Here is a 20,123-nt window from a genome sequence, read left to right as displayed (position 1 = left end):
CGAACTGGCACCCATATGGCATCCCGGGGCATTCAAGGTGAGGACTTTTAGCTGCTAGGCCATGGCACAGGGTCCTTCTTATTTTATTTTTTAAATCAGATTTTAGGAAAATGTACATTGTAATGTATTCTGCTGGTCATAGTGTTTGACCCAGTGAGAACTAGAATACAAATTGCTGTAATAACAATAAAGTACTGTCAGCAAAGAAATTTTTTGTGATGTTTACATAGACCCTTTGTGACAAGAAAGAGCTTCTATAATGATAACCAGTACATAGCCTTGAGAGAGGCTGGATTAACATACCATGGTGTAGCAGTGGTACCTGGTGCCATCCAAACTACCTGCCACACTGCCACAGAACTTGGACCCTGGATGTGTCCTCCCACTGTGTCTTCAACAAACAGCCAACATTTCTGTCACCAGTGAAACTCCAAGGCTCGAAAGCAGGGTGTTTAGTTCCAATTTCTGCTCTAGAACTGGGCCTGGCTTTGTCACCTGCTCTTACCTAGGGTGTTGTATTGGAAAGGGGGTTAGCTAAAGAAAGGAATTGCCGTTTGTCATGGTGGGAGGTTGGAACACCCATGATAAAAGCTGTAATGAAAAGAAATGGGCTCAAGATAAAGGTGGGTCATCTCTAGGCTTCTCTGACTTCCTGTCTTGTACATCACTATCTACAGCCAGGTCAGACATAGCTAGAAAGCGATAGCTTGCTTCTCTAGCTCAGGGCATTCTCTCCCATATCATTTCACATCCTCCAACTTTCCTGTTTTCTCTAGTTTCTGGCTTCTTTGCGTTTCCTGTGTTTGCCATCTGCTTATCCTTTGAGATTTAGATTCTTCTCAAGATGTTTAATCTTAGTTTGCATCTTTCAGCTCTCATGCCATTGAAACATGACCTGTCAGGCTGGCTGCCCAGCCCTTGTCAGAGATAGGAAAGGGATAGGAAGAAGTGTGTGATCAGATGAAGAACCTTGTACTTAGTGTTTTGTATTCTCCATGTTCATGTGTTTTTGTGCTGTAAAATGTGCCTTGGCTGTGGAGAATGGAGAATCCTGGTGTGAGAGTTTGGATATAGTGCCTCTGTAGGAGTTGTTCACACAAGGTTTCTCGGAGAATGGTACCAACTCATTAGTCACCTCTAAAAGGAGACCCTTATTGTTGTTTTCCTGTGCCTCCAGCTAAACCAGACCTGGCATGTCCAGTCAGGACAAACATTGCTGGATCTGAAGCTCCATCAAGACCCTTCTAGCCAAGGGTGAGATCATGTGAGAGGTGGCTATGCCAATTTCCAAGACACACCTTTCAGTGGCATGCAGGTCTGGTCTTCCTTGTGGTGATTTTGAAATCTTGTGGTTTCCTGTTATGGTGGATGGTTTTATACATATAATCAGTGAAACTGTCCTCACAAATTGCATACATTGCAGAGTCCATTTGGAAGTTGGTAAGATGTTTTTTCAACTTAAGTGTGTTCTTTTCTCCTTGCCTTTATTCCCAGGTGAATCATCACAGTGCTGCTAGTAATGAAACTTACCAGGAGCGCTTGGCACGTCTAGAGGGAGATAAGGAGTCCCTCATATTACAGGTAAGTCATTCTTGGTGAGAATAACTTTATTCTCTCCTTTTTGAAATTTAGATTTATTTATTTGAAAATCAGTTATAGAGAAGGAGATGGAAGGAAAGGCAGAGATCTTCCATTTGCTGATTCACTCCCCAGTTGGTCACAATGGCCAGGACTGGTCTAAGCTAAAGCCAGGAGCTTCTTCCAGGTCTCCCATGTGGCTGCACCATCTTCTGCTTTTTCTAAGTCATTATCAGGGAACTAGATTGGAAGTGGGGCAGTTGGGACTTGAATCGGCACATATATGGGAAATCAACATCACAGGTGACACCTTTACCCACTGTGCCACAACCCCAGACCCATCTTATTTTTTTATTTCCAGCTCTGTTATTTCCCATAAGTGGAAGAGAAAAACAAGGGATTATCTCAGTAGCCCTGTTCCCAAAGTATATGTTTTATTTCTTTATTTTAAAATTATATTTATTTATTTATTATTGAAACATCAGATGTACAGAGAATGCAAATGATCTTCCAACCTGTGGTTCATTCCCCAAAAGGCCACAATGGTCAGAGCTGAAGCATTCTGAAGCCAGGAGCCAGGAGCGAGTTTCTTCCAGGTCTCCCATGTGGGTGCAGGATTCCAAGGCTTTGGGCCATCCTGCACTGCTTTCCCAGGCCACAAGCAAGGAGCTGAATGGGAAGTAGAGCAGGTGGGACATGAACTGATTCCCATATGGATTGCAAGGTGAGAATTTAGCCATTGAGCCTTCACATCAGCGCCCCAAAGTATATGTTTTCAAGATAGACTTTACATAAAAAGAAGAAGCAGGTGAGTGGAGGCACTATTTAGCTCTGGATTGACTTTGGGAACTGTGAATTCATTCGTTTATCTACCATCCACTAACAGGCACCTGCCTCTCCTCATTAGAAGACCTGTGAGCAGGCTGTTTGCCACCTGCTAAGAATGAACAGCATCTCCTGGGAGCTTAGGAGGGAAATAAAATGCATCCTCACATCGCTAATAAAAAGGGTTAGAGTATGATATATTCCTATGGGGTGGAGTGGGGTGGGGTGGGGGTTTGCTAAAAAAATTAGGTCTAATCAAAAGAAGCCGATCTATACTGATCACTTGAATGGCAGACCACCTGGAGCTGGTGAGCTGTGCTAACCAAGTTGCTTTGGCTCTCTTGAAGAGAGAAGCTCCACAACTTCTGTGGAGAAAGGTAAGGGAACCAATCACTACTTCTGAAATCTCTTGTTCCTTGGTAGAATATAAAGTTGGACATTCTTACAGGAAGCCTGTTACTGAAGTAGCAGTTCTTTGATGTGTTAGCTCTCAAATATGTAAATTGATTGAGCAAGCATTTACTCAGGTCTGGTGCACAGCAGATGTTAATTAACTATTTGGATAGCATAAATATTAATATCCAAAATTCAGCTTTTTAACAGCTTAAAGAGAGTGGAATGGAGGTGGGGCTGCACCCTTCCCAAGCTGTGGGCTTGGGACGTTAGGATTGTGAAACAGCAGTGAATGTGTTTCATTATGTTGTTGGTGGTTTTTTTCTTTTCTTCTTTTTTTTTTTAAATTCTATTTCATGAACATAATAATTATTTTATAAACTTTGGAAATACTAAGAGAATTTAAAGAAGCAAGTTAGCATGGTGGCCATTTTCTCAACATTTTTCTACACTGCTTTTGTTATTAAACAATTGCATTCATAGCAAATACACAGTTTTACATCCTTCTCCTCCATCACCTTTATTGGTTTATGAATTATAAAGTAATGAGTGTCCATGACTTGTCAGGTTCTGGTTTTAGATTCTAGTGATTGCAGCAATTAACACAATAGTTCTTGTTCTTGTTGAACTTCCATTCATGTGTGTATGTGAGTGAATAGTCAACAAACGCATATATATATTTCAGACAGTGATAAGTATGATGGAGAAAAAGCAGAATAAAAATTGTGTAATCAGGGGAGAACTCCCTGCCAGGAAGAGGAAACTAGGGCAGAAGCCACCCAAAAGTGCATTCCAGGCTGGGGAGGTGATCAGTTCTGCCCACACACTGAGGAAGAGTGTGGTTGATGTGTGGGGAGAACAGCTGGGGTCTGTTGTGACAGGGAACTTGAGAAGAAATGGTGCCGGAACTGCCTGCAGACAAGAGGCAGGGTACATTTATCCCAGATGTTTTGAAGGGTGTATTAATTGAAGCCTGAGTCTGGTGACATGTTAATGAAAGAGACTCCAAGTTAAGAATTTTGCAGCAAATAGTATGAAATGACCAGCTTTTGAAGCAGGATCCTATAGAGGGAGGATTATAATGTAATAAAAAAGTCCCATGTCGTAGAACTCTTTCATTTTGCATGGTTTTGTAAAATTTTGAAGTCTTGAATGATCCCTATTTAAATAATCCCAACATAATCCTACCAATAAAGAAGTCAGAGGTGGCCCCTTGTGGTTTATGTTCCTCCATGGGAAGACTCAAGGTTGTTCTGTGATCATGCCCATCCCAGAGTGGCCCCCAGGAGGTGGTTAGACAAACCCTCAGCAGGATTGGCTGAGTCTTGCTTATCTCTCATAGCAGCTCTACCAAACTGAATTATTAGGAGCTCTTGGTCTGGAATGTTTCCCTGGGTCTATGTGGGAAAGCACAAAGCACATCACCCATAATAAAATACTTTGTTTGAAATCAAAGTTTTTGATTATGGCTCCTTAAGGCAAGAAATCTCATGCTTTTTATTTATTTTTTTAAGCGTCTGTTTTATCCAGTACCTAAGAATATGCTTAGCAATAAGACCTCAAAAAATGTTGACTGAAGGTCACCTTCTAGCATCTGTGTATGTTTTGTCTCAATTTTCTACCCCCGCCATTCCCAGCCATGGAGGTCAGTGTTGAAGTTGTTGAGGTCTCTACAGTGCTGTGGATATGCATAGCTGAACTGGACTCTATAGAAAGCTGGAGGCCACATCCTACTCCCTGGCTCACACCAGCCTATAGCCTCAAAGTATGGTGCAGACCACTAAAGTGTTTTCCTCACAGACAGAAACTGGATCCTTTGGATCAGGGCCTAGAAGGAGCCCGTTTTTGGATTACAATTAAAAAGTTAACACATACTACATCAACTCTAGGAATATTCTTCAATAGTTCATTTGTGACTTGGGAACAGGAGAACGAAAAACTTAATTTCCAATGTGAATTTAGTCTCTTTTTTTAACAGGAACTTTACAGTTTGACTTACCAGGCACATTAATTAGCAGGAAATTAGATTGGAAGTGAAGGTGCTAGGACATGAAGTGATGCTCCAATATGGGATGATAGGCATCCCAAGCAGTGGCTTAACCCACTTTGTCACAATGCCCACTTCTACATTATCTCTTAAAAAATAAAAAGAACCTCAGAGGAAGTTTGTTAATGGGGAAGGACCTAAAAACTCTCTTGGTGTCTGCTCAGGATGTAATTGAAATAACTTTTTAAGTGTGTTTTATTTATATTTCAGTAGAACTTGTCAGGATTCTTTACAAGATAATTTTTTTCTGCCACCATATGTGCAATGTGGCTTCTGTGTATTTATGATTTAGAGTCATGTTTTGGCCTGTGAAGCACAAAAGCTTTTCTGGAGCCAAGTTTTGACAACGCTAATACATGCCCTTTACATCCCACATTCCTTAATTGCTTCAAAACACTTACCTGATAGGTGAGCAGTCTTTGTACCCTTATGAAAGAGGTAAGATCATTGGATTGCACTTCCACGTGAGGTGGCAGAAGCCCTGGCAAACTAGCTGAGGTATGCCTTGAGGTCGGGCTGCCCTATAAGAGGAATAAGAAGCAGGAGTCCAGCCCAGAGGCAGCTCTTGTGCTGTTGGCTGTTTTACTCCTGAGTCTGTCGGGAACAGGAAATGTGACCGTCATTCAGGCAGCACCTGAGACTGCTTGGTAAGGTAAGACTCCATCTGGAGTTGTCTTCTTCCAGGACCCTGCCCCTACCTGCTGGTCACCAAAAAGCACAGCTATTCCTGGCATGCAAGTCACTGGTGTGGTTTCACAGCTCACCTGTCCTGCCCCATTCAGAGTCCCTGCTCCTCCACCATTGCTCTGTTTCCTGGAACAGGTGAGCGTCCTCACAGACCAAGTGGAAGCCCAAGGAGAGAAGATTCGGGACCTGGAAGTGTGTCTGGAAGGACATCAGGTGAAACTCAATGCTGCTGAAGAAATGCTTCAACAGGTAAGAGCAGGTGGGGCTGAAGGCTGTCGGGTTTAAAGCAGCTTAATGTGTTAAAATCTATTTCTGTACCCATGCAACAGCTCTCACTTGCTTGCTTTCTCAGCCTGTTTAAACATGGGAATGGTGGCTCAGTGTGCAGTGTTTATACAGCAGGTGCAACCAGGTCTGAATGTTGAGTGCTGAAGGGGGTAGGGCAGGGAGGGGCTGGCCTGAGAGAAAAAACTTGTTGAGCTGGTTTGACGGTTCCCAGGTGGCACTTTCTCCTGGCCTGGTATAGTGAGAGGCTCAGGATGGACCAGCAGCACCCTTGTCTTATCACAGGAACTATGATTTGACAGCTGGTGGCATGTGGAGTTCACAGTCAATTCCTCTGTTTATTTGGTGCTCACATTACCAGTCTCGTTCTACCTCCTCCTATTCTGTAATTTTCTTTGATAAATTTTTTATATAAATGATGTTTTGATATAATTTAATGGAGATAAATATGCAAAAATAGCTGCTTCTGTAACATTCAAATACTGTATTCTTGTTTTGTTAGTTGTTACGTGCATGCAGAATTCATGAAGTTGCAGTCAAAGCAAAGGTGCAATTTAGTTCTCATGTCTGTATCTTTGAAATCATAATTACTTTTTTCCAGATTTAAAGTTTACTGTATAGTTCCTTTTACTAATTGTTTTTTTTTTTTAATCATGGAAGAATTTCAGAGACAGGGAGAGACAGAAAGATCTTCTGTCTGCTTGTTTACTCTCCAAGTGACTGCAATGGCTGGACCTGGGTCAGTCCAAAGCCAAGAGCCAACCGCTTCTTCCAGGTCTCCCATATAGGTGCAGGGGCCCAAAGCCTAGGACCATCCTCCACTGCTTCCCCAGGCCATTAGCTTAGCAGAGTTGTAGCAGCCAAGACCAGAACAGCTGTCCAGACTGCAAGCTCCCCAGGCTAAGGATTAGCAAACTACACCACAGTGCTGGCTCCATTTAGTTGTCTTTTGTTTAAATTCTCTCTTTTCTTTTTATTTATGTATTGAAAGAAGGCTCCTCTCCATCTATTTGTTCCCCGAAAATCCTGCAGGCTGGGCCAGAACTAGAAACCTGGAACTAGCTTATTTCAGGTCTCTCCTAGGTGGCAGGAATCTAGCTACTTGAGCCATCACTCATACTGCCTTACAGAAAGCTGGGTCAGAAGCCAGAGCAAAGTATTGAACCTAGATACTTCATGTGAGACATAGGTGTCCTAATTGGAGGCTAAGTAGTTATCCTTGTATAGTCATCTTTACTATAATTTATAATGGGTTTTTGTTTATTTTTTAGTAAAAATGTCATAATTGAGGTAACCGTTCTTGTACAAATAGTTTTATTCTCATAGATAATGAGCTGTACTTTTTGGGAATGTTGAATTTTTGTCAAAAGCCTTTTCAAAATCTGTTGAAAATTTAAATGAAATAAATTACTGTAACATATAACTAATAGATTTTCTTAACTTAAATCATTCTTGTATTTGCTCTTTTTTTGAAAGTCAGACTGTGATTGAAGCGTATGCTTTGTAGCTCCTGATATAATAATACCTGGCACAGAAGATGCTCATTAGTGATTTAAAGAACAAAAGTCAGTCTCTTAAAATGAATAGATGCAGTTAAAGCATTGCTTATAGTCTTTCTCCCCAAAACACTGATTTTTTTTATTGCTGTGATCAGCATAAAAATAAAATCTTCCTCAACAGCAAAATGATGAACACAGGCTTTACATTCTGCGTTTGGTCTGGAGATAAGTATCTTGCTTCTGGTGTGTGCTAGTCTTCATGGCATGAACAACTTTAAAAAAATAGACAAGTCAGTCTTGTTATGAATCTGTCTTCATAAAAAACTAATTCTAATAGCTAAGAAGCTGTTTGTTGTCTTCATTGTTGATTAAAAAGTTATCAAATGTTTGGTTGCATTTGGTTTTTTTCTATTTAGCTTATATGCATTTTTCTTGTTGATAATTATCCTAGAAGTTTGAGTAGCCAAAAGAATTGAATTTTCTTTTTTTCAAAATAGGATATTTTGAATGCCCAAGAAAGAAAATTGATACAATTTCAAATAACTTGAACAGAAAGCACATAAAATAATGTGCTACTTTATGTCTCCTGGTCTGTATAAGGGTTGGTTTCGCAATAGGAAGGATAAGGGGAGAAGGTTATGGAGAGTTGTAAACAGTCTAGAAAGAGACCAAGAAAAATTGAATGGAGCCTGAAAGATATGAAAATGTCAGGGTGCTGATGTTTCAGGGGCTAAAAATGTCAGGGAGCTGGTGTTTATCCTTCAGGTAAGACCTGGAAGGTAGCCACATAATGGAAGGAGATCAGAGAATAGCTGCATTGTACTGTTGTGAATTATCTGCCTGCCTGCCCTGGCTTCTCTTCCGGAACGCTGTGCAGTCTCTCCCTGACAGCATTTCTACTCCATTGTCGAGTGTCTGTTACAAGAAATCTGATGTTGGTGTCCAGCTCCACCTAGGAACAGGCTGTCTTGTCCCTCTGAGTATTATCCATCTAAGCAATTGCATTTTAAACTTTGTGAAAGTTTAAAGCCCAATCACTTTCAATATCCTGTTTATTCTAAGCTCTCTTTCCTTTTTTTCCTCGAATTTTTTTCTATTATTTTTTTTAAGATTTATTTTTATTATTATTTTTTTTATTGGAAAGGCGGATATACAGAGAGGAGAGACAGAGAGGAAGATCTTCCATCTGATGATTCACTCCCCAAGTGAGAGCAACAGCCGATGCTATGCCAATCCGAAGCCAGGAGCCTCTTCCAGGTCTCCCACGCGGGTGCAGGGTCCCAAAGCTTTTTGGGCTGTCCTCAACTGCTTTCCCGGGCCACAAGCAGGGAGCTGGAAGGGATAGAACCGGCGCCCATATGGGATCCCGGGCATGCAAGGCGAGGACCTTAACCACTGCGCCACCGCGCCGGGCCCTATTATTTTTAACTTATGTGTAAAATTGTATATGTTTATGGAGTACCAAATGATGATTTCCCATGTGCATGGACTGTACATGTTCAAATTAGGGCATACATATCTCTGTGCAATCATTTATTATTTATTTATAGTGAAAATGTATATCACTCTTTCTTCTACCTCTTTGAAATTACCTTTGTCACCTTACTGCATATAAACACCAGAACTTTTTTCTCCTACCTAGTTACATCTTAAATCTCATGCAGTAACTTTTCCGAAATCCTCTTTTTTTGTGTCCCATGAATGAGGTCATATCAGGCCTGTGGTTTGCCAGTACCATGTGCCACAGAGATGGATGTCTTGACCTGGACTATTTTGAGTATGGTACTTTTTTATTTGCCTTTTCTGGGTTATTTGCCACTCCCACGCTTTCACTGTATTCTCATTATTTCCAAGAAAAAGAAGCATGTGACATATAAATTGTTGAGTTCAAGTTCTAGGACGCATTTGAGCCTCAGTTTTCTCCCATGCTTTTGCTGGACTTCATGATGCCAGAGCTTGAGATCATTGAGTTCCCAGATCTAAATTCCAGGTTGAACATTCAGCTGCACATGATACTATTGCTTCTCTGAAATTAGCTTGATACTGTTTGTATAAATATGTGATTCTTACACCTCTGCACAGCTTGGAGTTTATATGGGTCCTCTGAAAGGAGGACAGGGAATGTCTTGTCCTTTTAGACTAAGATATCCTCAGCTGCAGAACTCTTAGCTTCTCATGGTAAGATCCGGAATGACTCATGGCCTAGAGGCAGAGAATGGGGGCAAACGCCTCCTTCTGCAGCCTAGGTCCATTCCTGCCAAGCTACACCTAGTCTGCTGCTTAAAGGAGCTCAGCCTGAAACAATCCCTCTGCCCACAGGCACTGTGCTTTCCTGGAGTGGGCTGCTTACGATAACCATGCATACTGAATGCATGCTTTCTAAAGGTGGCAGCTGTTATTCTCCTTCCAGTTGACAGCACTCAAATGCTAGACATTCCTACTTTTCATAAGAACTAGCACTCCAGATATATACATGTTTTTCTATTTTAAAAATATTGGCAACTAATTAAGAAAAGAAACATTGTGTGGATTACATAATGCACATCTGTAGGTTTCACCTGGCCTATAGATCTCTGATTGGTTACCTTTGCTCTAGATTTTCTAGAGATTCCTCATGCCCACAGTGGCTGAATAGCACCAGGGGGATCCAAGGAAACTAAAACCCTATGCTTGGATAGGCGCTACGAAGCTCATCAAGTTATCCCTCTCCAAGCTGTCCCCCTGACCAATGCCAGTTCCTATTCAACAGCCTAAGCTAAGGAAGTTAATCCTCACCCAAGTCATGAACCTCACACTCCTCAGCATGGCTGAACCAGGCCCAGTTCCTGCTCAGTGCTGCACCAACTCCCAAATACCTTCTTTTGCATATGAACTCATCCAGCCTCCAGAAGGAGAGAATGTGGAAACCTTTCTTGAGGTTAGATAGGCAAACCTAGAACAAGGAGAATTAGCACAGGTCTACATGAGCAATACACAGATTGTGAATACATATGCAAATGAATTCATACTTCTTGTCTGCAGCTCTCTGCAGGATGTGAGTAAGGAGAGGCAGCTACAAGCCTCTCGCAGGACTGCCTAAGGCAGCGCTCTCAGATACACTGGGCATGCCTTTCCTAGAAAAACTTCACCAGTAAAAGCATTCTTCAGGAAATGTAAAAGTGGATCTTGAAGGAGGCACAGCCTGAGTAAGTTTTTACTTCTCTAGATAGTCTGAGGCTGGGTTCCGGAGCTCACACCACTGGATGGTGCCTCTCTGGTCTTTAAGCAAGGTCAAGACATTGCCCATCATGACACACTGAAGCCATGAGAGACCGGGGCCAGAATTACCTTTTAGGAGTTCAGGTATGGACTTGTGGTCTTCTTGTGACTGGTTCAGACCAGTATTACAGAGAGTGCCCTCCACATTGGAGTATTTGAGGTTCCTGGTAGTGTCTTCTAAAGTGGTCTCTGAACACTCTAGGGTCCTGAGATCGATGATCTTAGGGAAGAAGCTGACACTATTTGTTGGATAGAAGGTTTTTCACACAGCTGGTAGTAAATTGGAGCGTTTGTTAGAGATGGGATATTTGCAGATGTAATCAGTGTCAAGAACAGACACAGTGGACTGGCACTGTTGCATAGTGGGTTAAGCTTCCATCTATAATGCCAGCGTTCCATGTGGGTACTGGTTTAAACTCTGGCTGCTCCATTCTGACCTGGTTCCCTGGCAATGAGTCTAGGAAAGCAGTGGAAGCCATGCATATGGGAAATCCAGGTGGAGCACAAGACTTTAGTTTTTGTTGCAGTCATCTGGGAAGTAAACCAATGAACAGAAGGTATGTGTATGTGTACGCATATGGCTGTCTCTGTCACTCTGCCTTTTAAATAAATAAATTTTTAAAAAGAACAGAAATGATGTCATTTTCAGAAGGAAGTCATTGTAAAGGGGAGCACAGTGATGAGGACATAGCCTGCTCCTGGGATGCCAACCTCTGCTTTTCCTCCAACTTAAAGCTTCAGGGTTTAGGCAGCTTCACTGTTTTGATTGCCTTTGAGATGAATATGGAAGGAGACATTTGTAGTGGCATGGGACTAGTGGATGTGAGTTTCTGTAAACTGGCCATATGTTGTTGTCTGGGAAAGCCAGTGAGCCTGTTTTCTTGTTAAGAAATGAACCATCACTCAACAGCCAGTCTGAATCAGACACAGAGCAGGGGTTATAAGGGCTAAGCCCAGGCCTGGTACTTGGCTGATGAATTTCTCAGAACCTTTAGGGTGTTTCTGTATTAAGTAGCTGTGGACATGACCTTGTGGAAGCATAAATCTGTTTGAGGAGGTAAAGCACTGAGTTGCAAATGAATCAAACATCAGTTTTCCAAGTTGTTCCTAAAATTCCCTCTGGAAGACTTCTGAGACTGAATAACCAGTTTCTCTAAGTTTACCTCATTTGATATTGGATTTAGGGATCACAGTGTGGAGCAGACATGTTAACCCCTTTTTACAGATAAAGCTGAGGTTCAGAGAGATGATTTAATTTGTGGGGCTGAGACTAGACTCCAACTTAAGTTGACAACAAGCCCCTCTTGTCTGCAGGGTGTTTTGCATGAAAACAGCTTTCCAGCCAGGCCTGGACCTTTTACTTCAAAGGGCAAAGGGACATATTTTTCCTTTTATGTCTTTCCATGGCCTGTTTTTTTATTCTGGTTTCAGATTGCCAGTCTGGCTACAATCCTCTGTCATTGGTCAGTAATTCCCTGGGTCATATTCCACAGTCAAAGATGGAGGTAATTGCTTCAACATGTGGTCCACTAAGGAGAGGATAAGTTAAAAGGCAAATTATTTTTATCAGCTCTGGTCAGAACCTGAGCTTTGGAAGGAGGAAATGATGGGTTTTTGTGAGATGTAAACTTACTTTCATCTCTAAGAAAGGAGAGATGCTTGGCCTTCTGGAAGTGGTTAGTGATAGTGATGAATTGAGGGGGGTGAGTGATAATTTTTTCTTGATTTTTTTCCTTAAGCTTTATTACCCAATTTTATGGTCCTTTGTAATGAGTTAAGCCAATCAGCCTGCTAGTTCCTCTGTTCTCTCATTTATGTGATGAGTCTTCAAAAAGTCCACAGAAAATGTATATTATTAAAAAATCTGTGTATGCATTTCAAATTTATATTTCCCCCAAATAAACTTACCTTGTAATTCCATTTTCCATGAGCCTTTTCAAATCCCTTTAAACCAGAAACTTTGAGACAGAAGCGGAAAGTTGTGTATGAAGCCTTGGTCCCTTCCCCTTAGCCCTCTACCTCCTTCACTTTTGATTCCCAGGCTGTGTGACTATGAGAGATCCCAGAAGATCCAACCCTGGAGGGTAAGTTGTCTATAGCAGGGGCAAGCTTGCCATCAAGGGTGCTTATAGGTTGGATCCCAAGCTCATGGGTCTTGGTGCTAAGGTCTAAAGCACCCAAAAAATGTTCTCCTTAAAGGATAGACAGATTAAAAGCAACAAGCCATGGAAATGGAGAAAAACAAGAAGACAAGGAAATTCTGGAACAAACGATATGAAGTGGAGGTTGGTCACCACAACCAATGTTATTTCTTTGCTGTACTTGGTAAAGGCATAAGCCAGTCTCTGGCAGGCAGATGTCTTGCTGAGAAGTTATGCAAAGATAAGACAGCAGGGATAGATTATTCTTTTTAAGAGCTTAATTTGAAGAGGAGATGGAGAGTATAAAAAGCAGAGAGAGGCTTTTACACAGATGGGGAGAAAGAGAAAGAGCTAACATGTGCGTTAGGGAGAGGGCAAAGTCAAGGTGGACATTTCTTTAGAATGTCAGAAATTTAATCATGTTTATGGCCTGAAGGATGGAAGCTGATGGTAGAGATGTCAGAAAGGATGATTCATGTACTCACCCTATGCTAACACAGAACTTGGTGGGAACTTCCTCAGAGGCAGCTAGAGGTGAGGATGAGTCATTATAAGTTATCAGCTATGAGAGGAAACATGACTGTAATGTAGAAAACAAAGCCATAGACTACAGGTTAGACAGGAGGGTAACTTTAAGGCCTGTCAAGTTGTATGAGACATGAAGAACCTGGAGACTGAAAAATGTCCCAAAGCAGGAAGGCCAGTCACATGGTAGATAAGAACAACTTCTAGAAACATTATGTCTTTTGATGTGTGACTTGGAAAGCTTACTGATCCAGGGAACAATTCTGTAAGGTCAAAAAACATGACAGCAAAGATGTCAATGTACAGTTAGGGCAGTTCCATCTTAGAAAGGAGTTATCTGCTAGTTTTCTCCAAGAAATTTAAAATGAATAAGAGATTATTCTGTGAAACTTTGAAATGGAACTGAAATTCAGTGAATGACAAGATGATTTTTATCTTTCCATTAAATAGAGGAGATTGAGGAGAAGGTGATGGTAGACTGGAGTTTAGGGCTCAAGGACAATAGAAAAGATTTTGAATAATCCCCAAAGGGAATCATCCAGAGATAAATACAAATTTTGCCAGGAAATACTGAAAAATAAAGTAATTAAATCTCATAAATTTGTGTTGAAGCCAGTTGGTATCTTTCATTGACTTTCTCCATCTATTTTCAGGCCATGGGGAATGAAAATATGGACATAGGACTATGAGATTTTGGGTGGACTAGACTCTGGTAAACAAACACACATTGACCTTGGTGGAAGGATGAGTTGGGTGCAGACTTTTGTGGTATAGATTTGAGTTAAAATGACTAACTTTTAAGGTATACAATGGATAAGGAAACAAATATATCTTAAAGGAAGTTGATAAACCAAGAAAATGGGAAGTTACACAAGAAGAAATTAAAGACCTGAGTAGCAAATGGCACAGTTGAAAGGTCAGTAGATTGTATCTAGAGCAGAGAAAGAATTTCATACCTGAAATTTTAGAAGCAGGGCAAACATTCTTGGTAAAGATAAGGGCCACATTGCAGCCAATGCTGCTGAAAAGCTGCGAGGAATTGGAAGCAAAGCAAGGAATTGGAACTGAGATCCATGTGAAGCCACAGTGGACACTGAGTTGAAGAGACCTTAACTAGGATGTTGAGACTGCTGAGAAGACAGAATGCACCTGCAATAGGTAGAAAAGCTGTTGATCAAAAGACAAAAGCGTCAAGAAAAGTAAGAGACTGTTTTGTTACTGGATATTTGTGGATAGTATGTTATGATTGGTGGGACTACCTTGGATGGGGTGGATATTGTGGACCAATGGAGGGAACAAATATTGGTGGAAGCAGTCTTGAAATACAAAGACAGTTAGGATTTGGGGTGGTGGGATCAGAGTGATATCCACTTGAAGTGGCTGGGAAGAATACAATGTAATGTACAGAAACAAAGTTTATGTTGAAAGTAGAAGGAGGATATATGGTGAATTCCCACTGAGACGCATGTTTAATTACCGTATGTAAGTGGTTAAAAAGGGCTTGCTAGGATGAAGATGGGGAAGTCAAGCTGGGTTGGGATAAAAGTTTGTTGAGGTTACTTTTGAGACTAGGATAATAATTACTAATGACAAGGATCAGGGGAGATGATTGTGAAAGGTAGAAACTCGTGCTAATACACATGCTAGGAGGCATGAAGTACGCTGTTTATTAATAGTTAGCTATATGAAATTAACTTAACTTAGGTTTCTAATTAAAACTGTAGTGTATCCAACTGAATTGCCACTTGGAATGTTGATGTGACCAATTGAAATTGCTAATTGGAATCAATTAAAATATTATCTTCATTGGCTGGGACACTGACATGGCCAATAATAACTCAGTAATTAAAGTAGCTAGAGGGATGTAGAAAATAATGGAAGTAGAATAAACTCTTAGCTTTGGGGAGAGAGATATTCTGAGGGCTTTTTGAATCTCCCAAATAAACGCTGAGTGTTAATCCATAGCTAGAACTGTGTCAATGTGGTCTTAAGATACAACAGGACTTTGTTTTAGTTTTCTTCTCTGGATGTTGGCTGTGGTAAGTACTTAAAAACTTATTTATTAAGTAAATAAAATATCATGAAGAATTTTTGTTATTCTTGTTAGAATCTCAGTTTTATGGAACAATGGTTATTATCTTATGTGCCTTCCTATTTGTGGTTCCTTTTCCCCCTTTGCATTAGCAGCTGAAAAAGCTCACATATAAATTATAACCCAAGTCTAACTGCTTATAGAACGTTGTGGTAGGCTTCTCTACCAACTGTAACTCTGGCTTCAACTTATTTTCCTGCATGCTTTGATTTTTATGATTTTTATCTTTTTGTTTGTAATATTTATTTTTGCCAACTGATTTAAATAGTACTTAGTACAAGGCAGGTAGATGTAAGGCTGGTGAGATTGACAGAGAATGAGGTGATAGAGGAAAAGAAGCAGATAAGGAAGGGGAGTTGGGAGAGTAAGGCATGGGGGAGGATTACCTCTTAAGATGTTCCACTCATCAGGACTCAGAGAAGCAGTCATTCCTGTGTGCACCCTGAGAATGGCTTGTGGCCCTTCAAGGCCCGTGTAGCTTTAGGCACTAGGCCTTTGTAGATACCACTTACTTGTTAAATTTTATCACCTTGAGTGGATGTTTCCTGGGCTCAGTGAAAATTTGCTGATGGCCTTTTTTCTCTCTATTGAAAAAATGTTTAAACTCTTTGACATCCTCTGTTTGGCAAGCAGTATGATACATTAGACAGAAATGAGTTCTGGAATTAACTAGACATTGCTTTGAAAACTAGCTCTGCTGCTTATTGGCATGTGACCTCAGCCAAAATATTTATGTAGCTTTTCTGCACTTAGTTTTTAAAATGCTCTTCCTTCTGCTTGTTCACTCCCCAAATGGTCACGAGGACCAGAGTTGGGCACTCATATGGGATGTCAGTCAGCACCACAGGTAGAGTTTTAGCTTGCTCTTATGCTATGCCAGTCAGAGCCCTTTCTGTACTTATTTAGCCTTTTGTATTTATCCCCTCATCTGTAAAATCAAGATACTTTGTACTGCCAAATATCTGAGAAGGTTTATGCTGGCAATGTATGTTAAAGCACCTAGCAATGCATGGCAAGAGAAGATATAGAAATTTTAGTTTTTAAAAAATGTTGTTAACGTGAGTTTATTTGTTTTGGCAGAAAGGACCTGCTGCTTTGTCTTAAAAATAGAGAAAGAGAATTTTTTTTTTCATTGAGTGTACATATCCATTTCTCTATACTTGCAGATAATGAATAATGGTTTTTGTGGGCAAATGAGAGATATCACTCATTGTCTTTCAGAACACAGTGGGTGATATCAGGGGCTAGGCTATCTCTGAGTGACCCTATGTGATTGCAGACCCGTCTCTAAAGGGTCTGTGGCACATAAGCATCAGTTTCAATTCTGTGATGTCCAACATATGACTTAGACAGTGCTTTACGTTCAGACCTGGAGCTGTCTTTGTTGCCATGGTGATTGGTGATTTGAAGCTTGTTTTTACTTGCAGGAGCTGCTAAGTCGCACATCTCTTGAGACCCAGAAGCTCGATTTGATGACCGAAGTTTCTGAGCTGAAGCTCAAGCTGGTTGGCATGGAGAAGGAGCAAAGAGAGCAAGAGGAGAAACAAAGAAAAGCAGAGGTGGGTATGATATGCTGAATCCTAAGGAAATTCTGTATTATCATAAAGTTAGATTTGGGGAAGTTATCCTAATATGGACTTAGGCCATCTGGTCAACCTCAAGCCTGGCAGCCCTTGGGTGCCACAAGTATCTATGCACTAGAGGAAGAATGTTTTGTTAATACCAAGTTATCGCATTTTGCTATAGCTGCAAATTTTTCAGCAATACCCAAACCACTAAGTTCTGGCTTTCAGGCTCTATCCTCCCTCAAATTGCTGACAAGGATGGAAGGAAAGGGAAGCAGTGGCAAGGGAAGGACCAGGCAAAACCTGGGGGACACAGGATGTCTTCTGTGAGAACCAGTTGATTAGCCCCTCAGCGGGCTATTGTCACAATATCCAAGGACATTGGAGACTTTTTCTTTTGATGTGCACTTCACTGACCCACATGGAAGTCCCAGGGGATTGGCTTCTTTTCTCATGGTGGGTCATAAGGGTGAACTGGGACACAAACCTTGTAGAGGTTTTGCATTTTGTTTTTCAGACTCCACGTGCTATTGGTTGGAGTATGCCAGAACTCTTTTTGAATATGTATTTAGCAAATTTGTAGGCTGCTTTATTTGAGAAAGCAGCCTGTTTAAGTCTAGATCACTATCTTCCTTTTTTTCTCCCTTCACATCCTTATAGTCACTCCTGGTAATGTGAGATATAAAGGAGCTATGTTCTGTGCTTGGAACCTCATGCTGATATTCTTTTTTTTTTTTTTTTTAACTTTTTTTTTCTTGACAATCTTTACATAGTTAATTAGGGCAAAAGGGTTCAAGGGCTACAGGAAAGTGGGTAAGACTATTATTTCCACATTGTTTTTTTCCTGAATCTGTGGTAAAGGGGGAGATAAAGGGAGAAGCCCCACCCAGGTTCCCACCCATCCCAGGTCCCTGATGTGGGGCATGCTCCGAGGGTCTTGCTCAAGTGGATTTGATAGTTCAGTAGTTCTGAATTGCTGCCAATCTCACCATTCCAAGCATGATAAAATCTCTTTAGAATCCACTGATTGACATAGTCCACCTTAGAGTCTATTTGCCCAGTTTTGATTGATTTGTTCTGTTCTCTGTTGTGATGTCAGGTATCCTCTGCAGGTTCCGATAGACTGCCATATCCTCCGTGTGCAGCTGGTTATGCTCTCCACTGCTCCGTTTGAGCCTCTGAGGAGGCTCGACTCTGGCACTTGCATTCCATGGCAGTCCGGCAGTTCGATTGGGGAGGTCCCAAAAGAAACTTTTAGGTGATCCCAAACCAGATTCTTGAGTGTACTTGCAAGTACAGGGCCCAGTACAGTCCTCGCTCCAACCAGATGGTGGTTGCAATTGCTGGTTTGATTCTGTTTCCAGCCCTGTCTTCCACACGAACCAATGGGTGTTGCAGTCCAGCCTGATTCTGCCGAGCACACACTTGGCCCTCATATAAACCAGTGGAAGCTGCAGCCTAGTTGGAGCGACCCACGATAACCCCCACCAGGCCTGCCCCCTACCTTGGTTCCCGTGCTTGCCAGTATGTACAGCAGACCAGTCCAGTCTGTCCCACATCCCATTCAGCTCTCATACATGTCAGTGGTCATTGAAGCCTAGTTCAACCTAACCAGCTCCGCTATCCAGTTCATACACATGCTGTTGGGTGCTTTTCTGTCTAGCCATTCTTGCCCCTGTCCTGGTTTTCATGCTCAAGAGGGAGGAGCCCACTATTTCCCTTCTAGGCCACTCCCACTCCGGATTATGCACTCTCTAGGTGGTTCTGGAATTTAACTTGACAGATTTAGCCTCCAGTGCCAGCCCCTGCCATCTGATGCCATGACTGATATTCTGATCTAATTTCACAGCTCTATGAACCTCAACAAGTTAACTACTTAATCACTTTGAACTTCAGTTTCTTTATTTGGATTACTCTGCGGTAAAGTCTAAATAAAAAGTTGCTTTTGAGAGCATGTTCATTAATAAAAAGTATGGTTACCTAAAGCAGATAGTCTACAGTGAGCTGAAGCTAATAGCTTCTCTTGAAAAAGTGCAGTCTAGGGCCTGGCACGATAGCCTGGTGGCTAAATCCTTGTCTTGAACGTGCCAGGATCCAATATAAGCCACTGTTCATGTCCCGGCTGCTCCACTTCCCACCCAGCTCCCTGTTTGTGGCCTGAGAAAGCAGTAGAAGATGGGCCAAGGCTTTGGGACCCTGAACCTGTATAGGAGACCCAAAGGAGGTTCCTGGCTCCTGGCTCCTTGCTCTGGTGTAGCTAAGCCCCAGCTGTTGAGGCCAGTGTGAACCAGTGGATGACAAGATATTTCTGTCTCTCCTCTCTGTAATAATGCCTTTCCATAAAGATAAGTAAATCTTTAAAAACATGAAAAAAGAAAAGAAAAAGTGCAGGTGAATATATGAGATCTCCCACTTTAATCCAACTTAGCTACTCCTTAGCTTTGTGATCCTGGGAAAATTTTTTAATTTCGTTGTTTTTTCTTTTGTGAGATGGAGATAGCAGTACTTCGTCTTTCTTTGATTATTCTGCAGAGGGTGTGCAGCCCTTGGCATAGTGCTAGATATGTGGCAGTAGTTAGGTTATATTGATCACTTACTGATAATGACGTTAAGCATGGTAGAAATGGAAATGCAGACTTATACATAGTTTATATACTGCCAAAAAATCACACATACTAAAAATTGATCTGTGTGAGATATTGAATGGATTCTGTTTCTAAAACATTCAGAAAGATAGAATTGAATTTTCTCCTGGCTTAGAGTTGTTTTCCAGTGTTTCAAGAAAATGTGATTACATGTGAATTTTGGGTGCAGAATTCAGTAAACTGTGAGAAGGCAGAGAATGAACTCAAAAACTCTTTTAAAAAGAGAGGCGAGTTGTTAGATCACACAACTTGAAAATCCAGGGTTTAAAATGTCCACCATGAGTCCCAACAATTACTCAGTGTCACTAGAGCAAGTCTTGTATTTCTTGGCTCTGATCTAGCCTTCCCCTCGGGAAGATTGTCTCCCTGTGGTGACAGAGGTGGCCATCAGTGGCTCCAGACCTGGCAACTCCCATAGAGAGAGATGTTGTTTTCAAAGCTTCCAGGAAAAATGCCAATATTACATCTCAAATTGGGCCAATTTAGATCACATGCTCCCTTTGCACTAGTTGCTACAAGAATCACATATGACACCCTGTGGTGCATGTGTGAGTCAATCCCTCTGTGCAGGACTGCAGAGTTG

General features: G+C 41.4%; 1 protein-coding gene across 3 annotated transcripts in view; it reads left to right on the top strand.

The window, feature by feature from the left end:
• Positions 1–20,123, top strand: part of LOC121162243 (liprin-beta-2) — a 121,378-nt gene that overhangs the window by 55,074 nt on the left and 46,181 nt on the right. The window contains exons 3-5 of one of the 3 annotated variants that reach the window (XM_040989171.1): positions 1,495–1,581; positions 5,666–5,779; positions 16,758–16,889. In XM_040989171.1, the coding sequence (XP_040845105.1) occupies positions 1,495–1,581; positions 5,666–5,779; positions 16,758–16,889 (333 nt within the window). Of the gene's footprint in view, positions 1–1,488; positions 1,582–5,665; positions 5,780–14,274; positions 14,390–15,473; positions 15,477–16,757; positions 16,890–20,123 lie in introns of those variants that run through there. The other 2 variants (XM_040989172.1, XM_040989173.1) reach the window with 2 other exon arrangements.

This window comes from Ochotona curzoniae, unplaced genomic scaffold (assembly GCF_017591425.1).
Source record: "Ochotona curzoniae isolate NIBS_2020 unplaced genomic scaffold, NIBS_Ocur_1.0 contig_517, whole genome shotgun sequence".
NCBI classification, from domain to species: Eukaryota; Metazoa; Chordata; class Mammalia; order Lagomorpha; family Ochotonidae; genus Ochotona; species Ochotona curzoniae.
The sequence above is the reverse complement of the archived record's forward strand: the minus strand, read 5'-3'. Positions and strand labels throughout refer to the sequence as shown.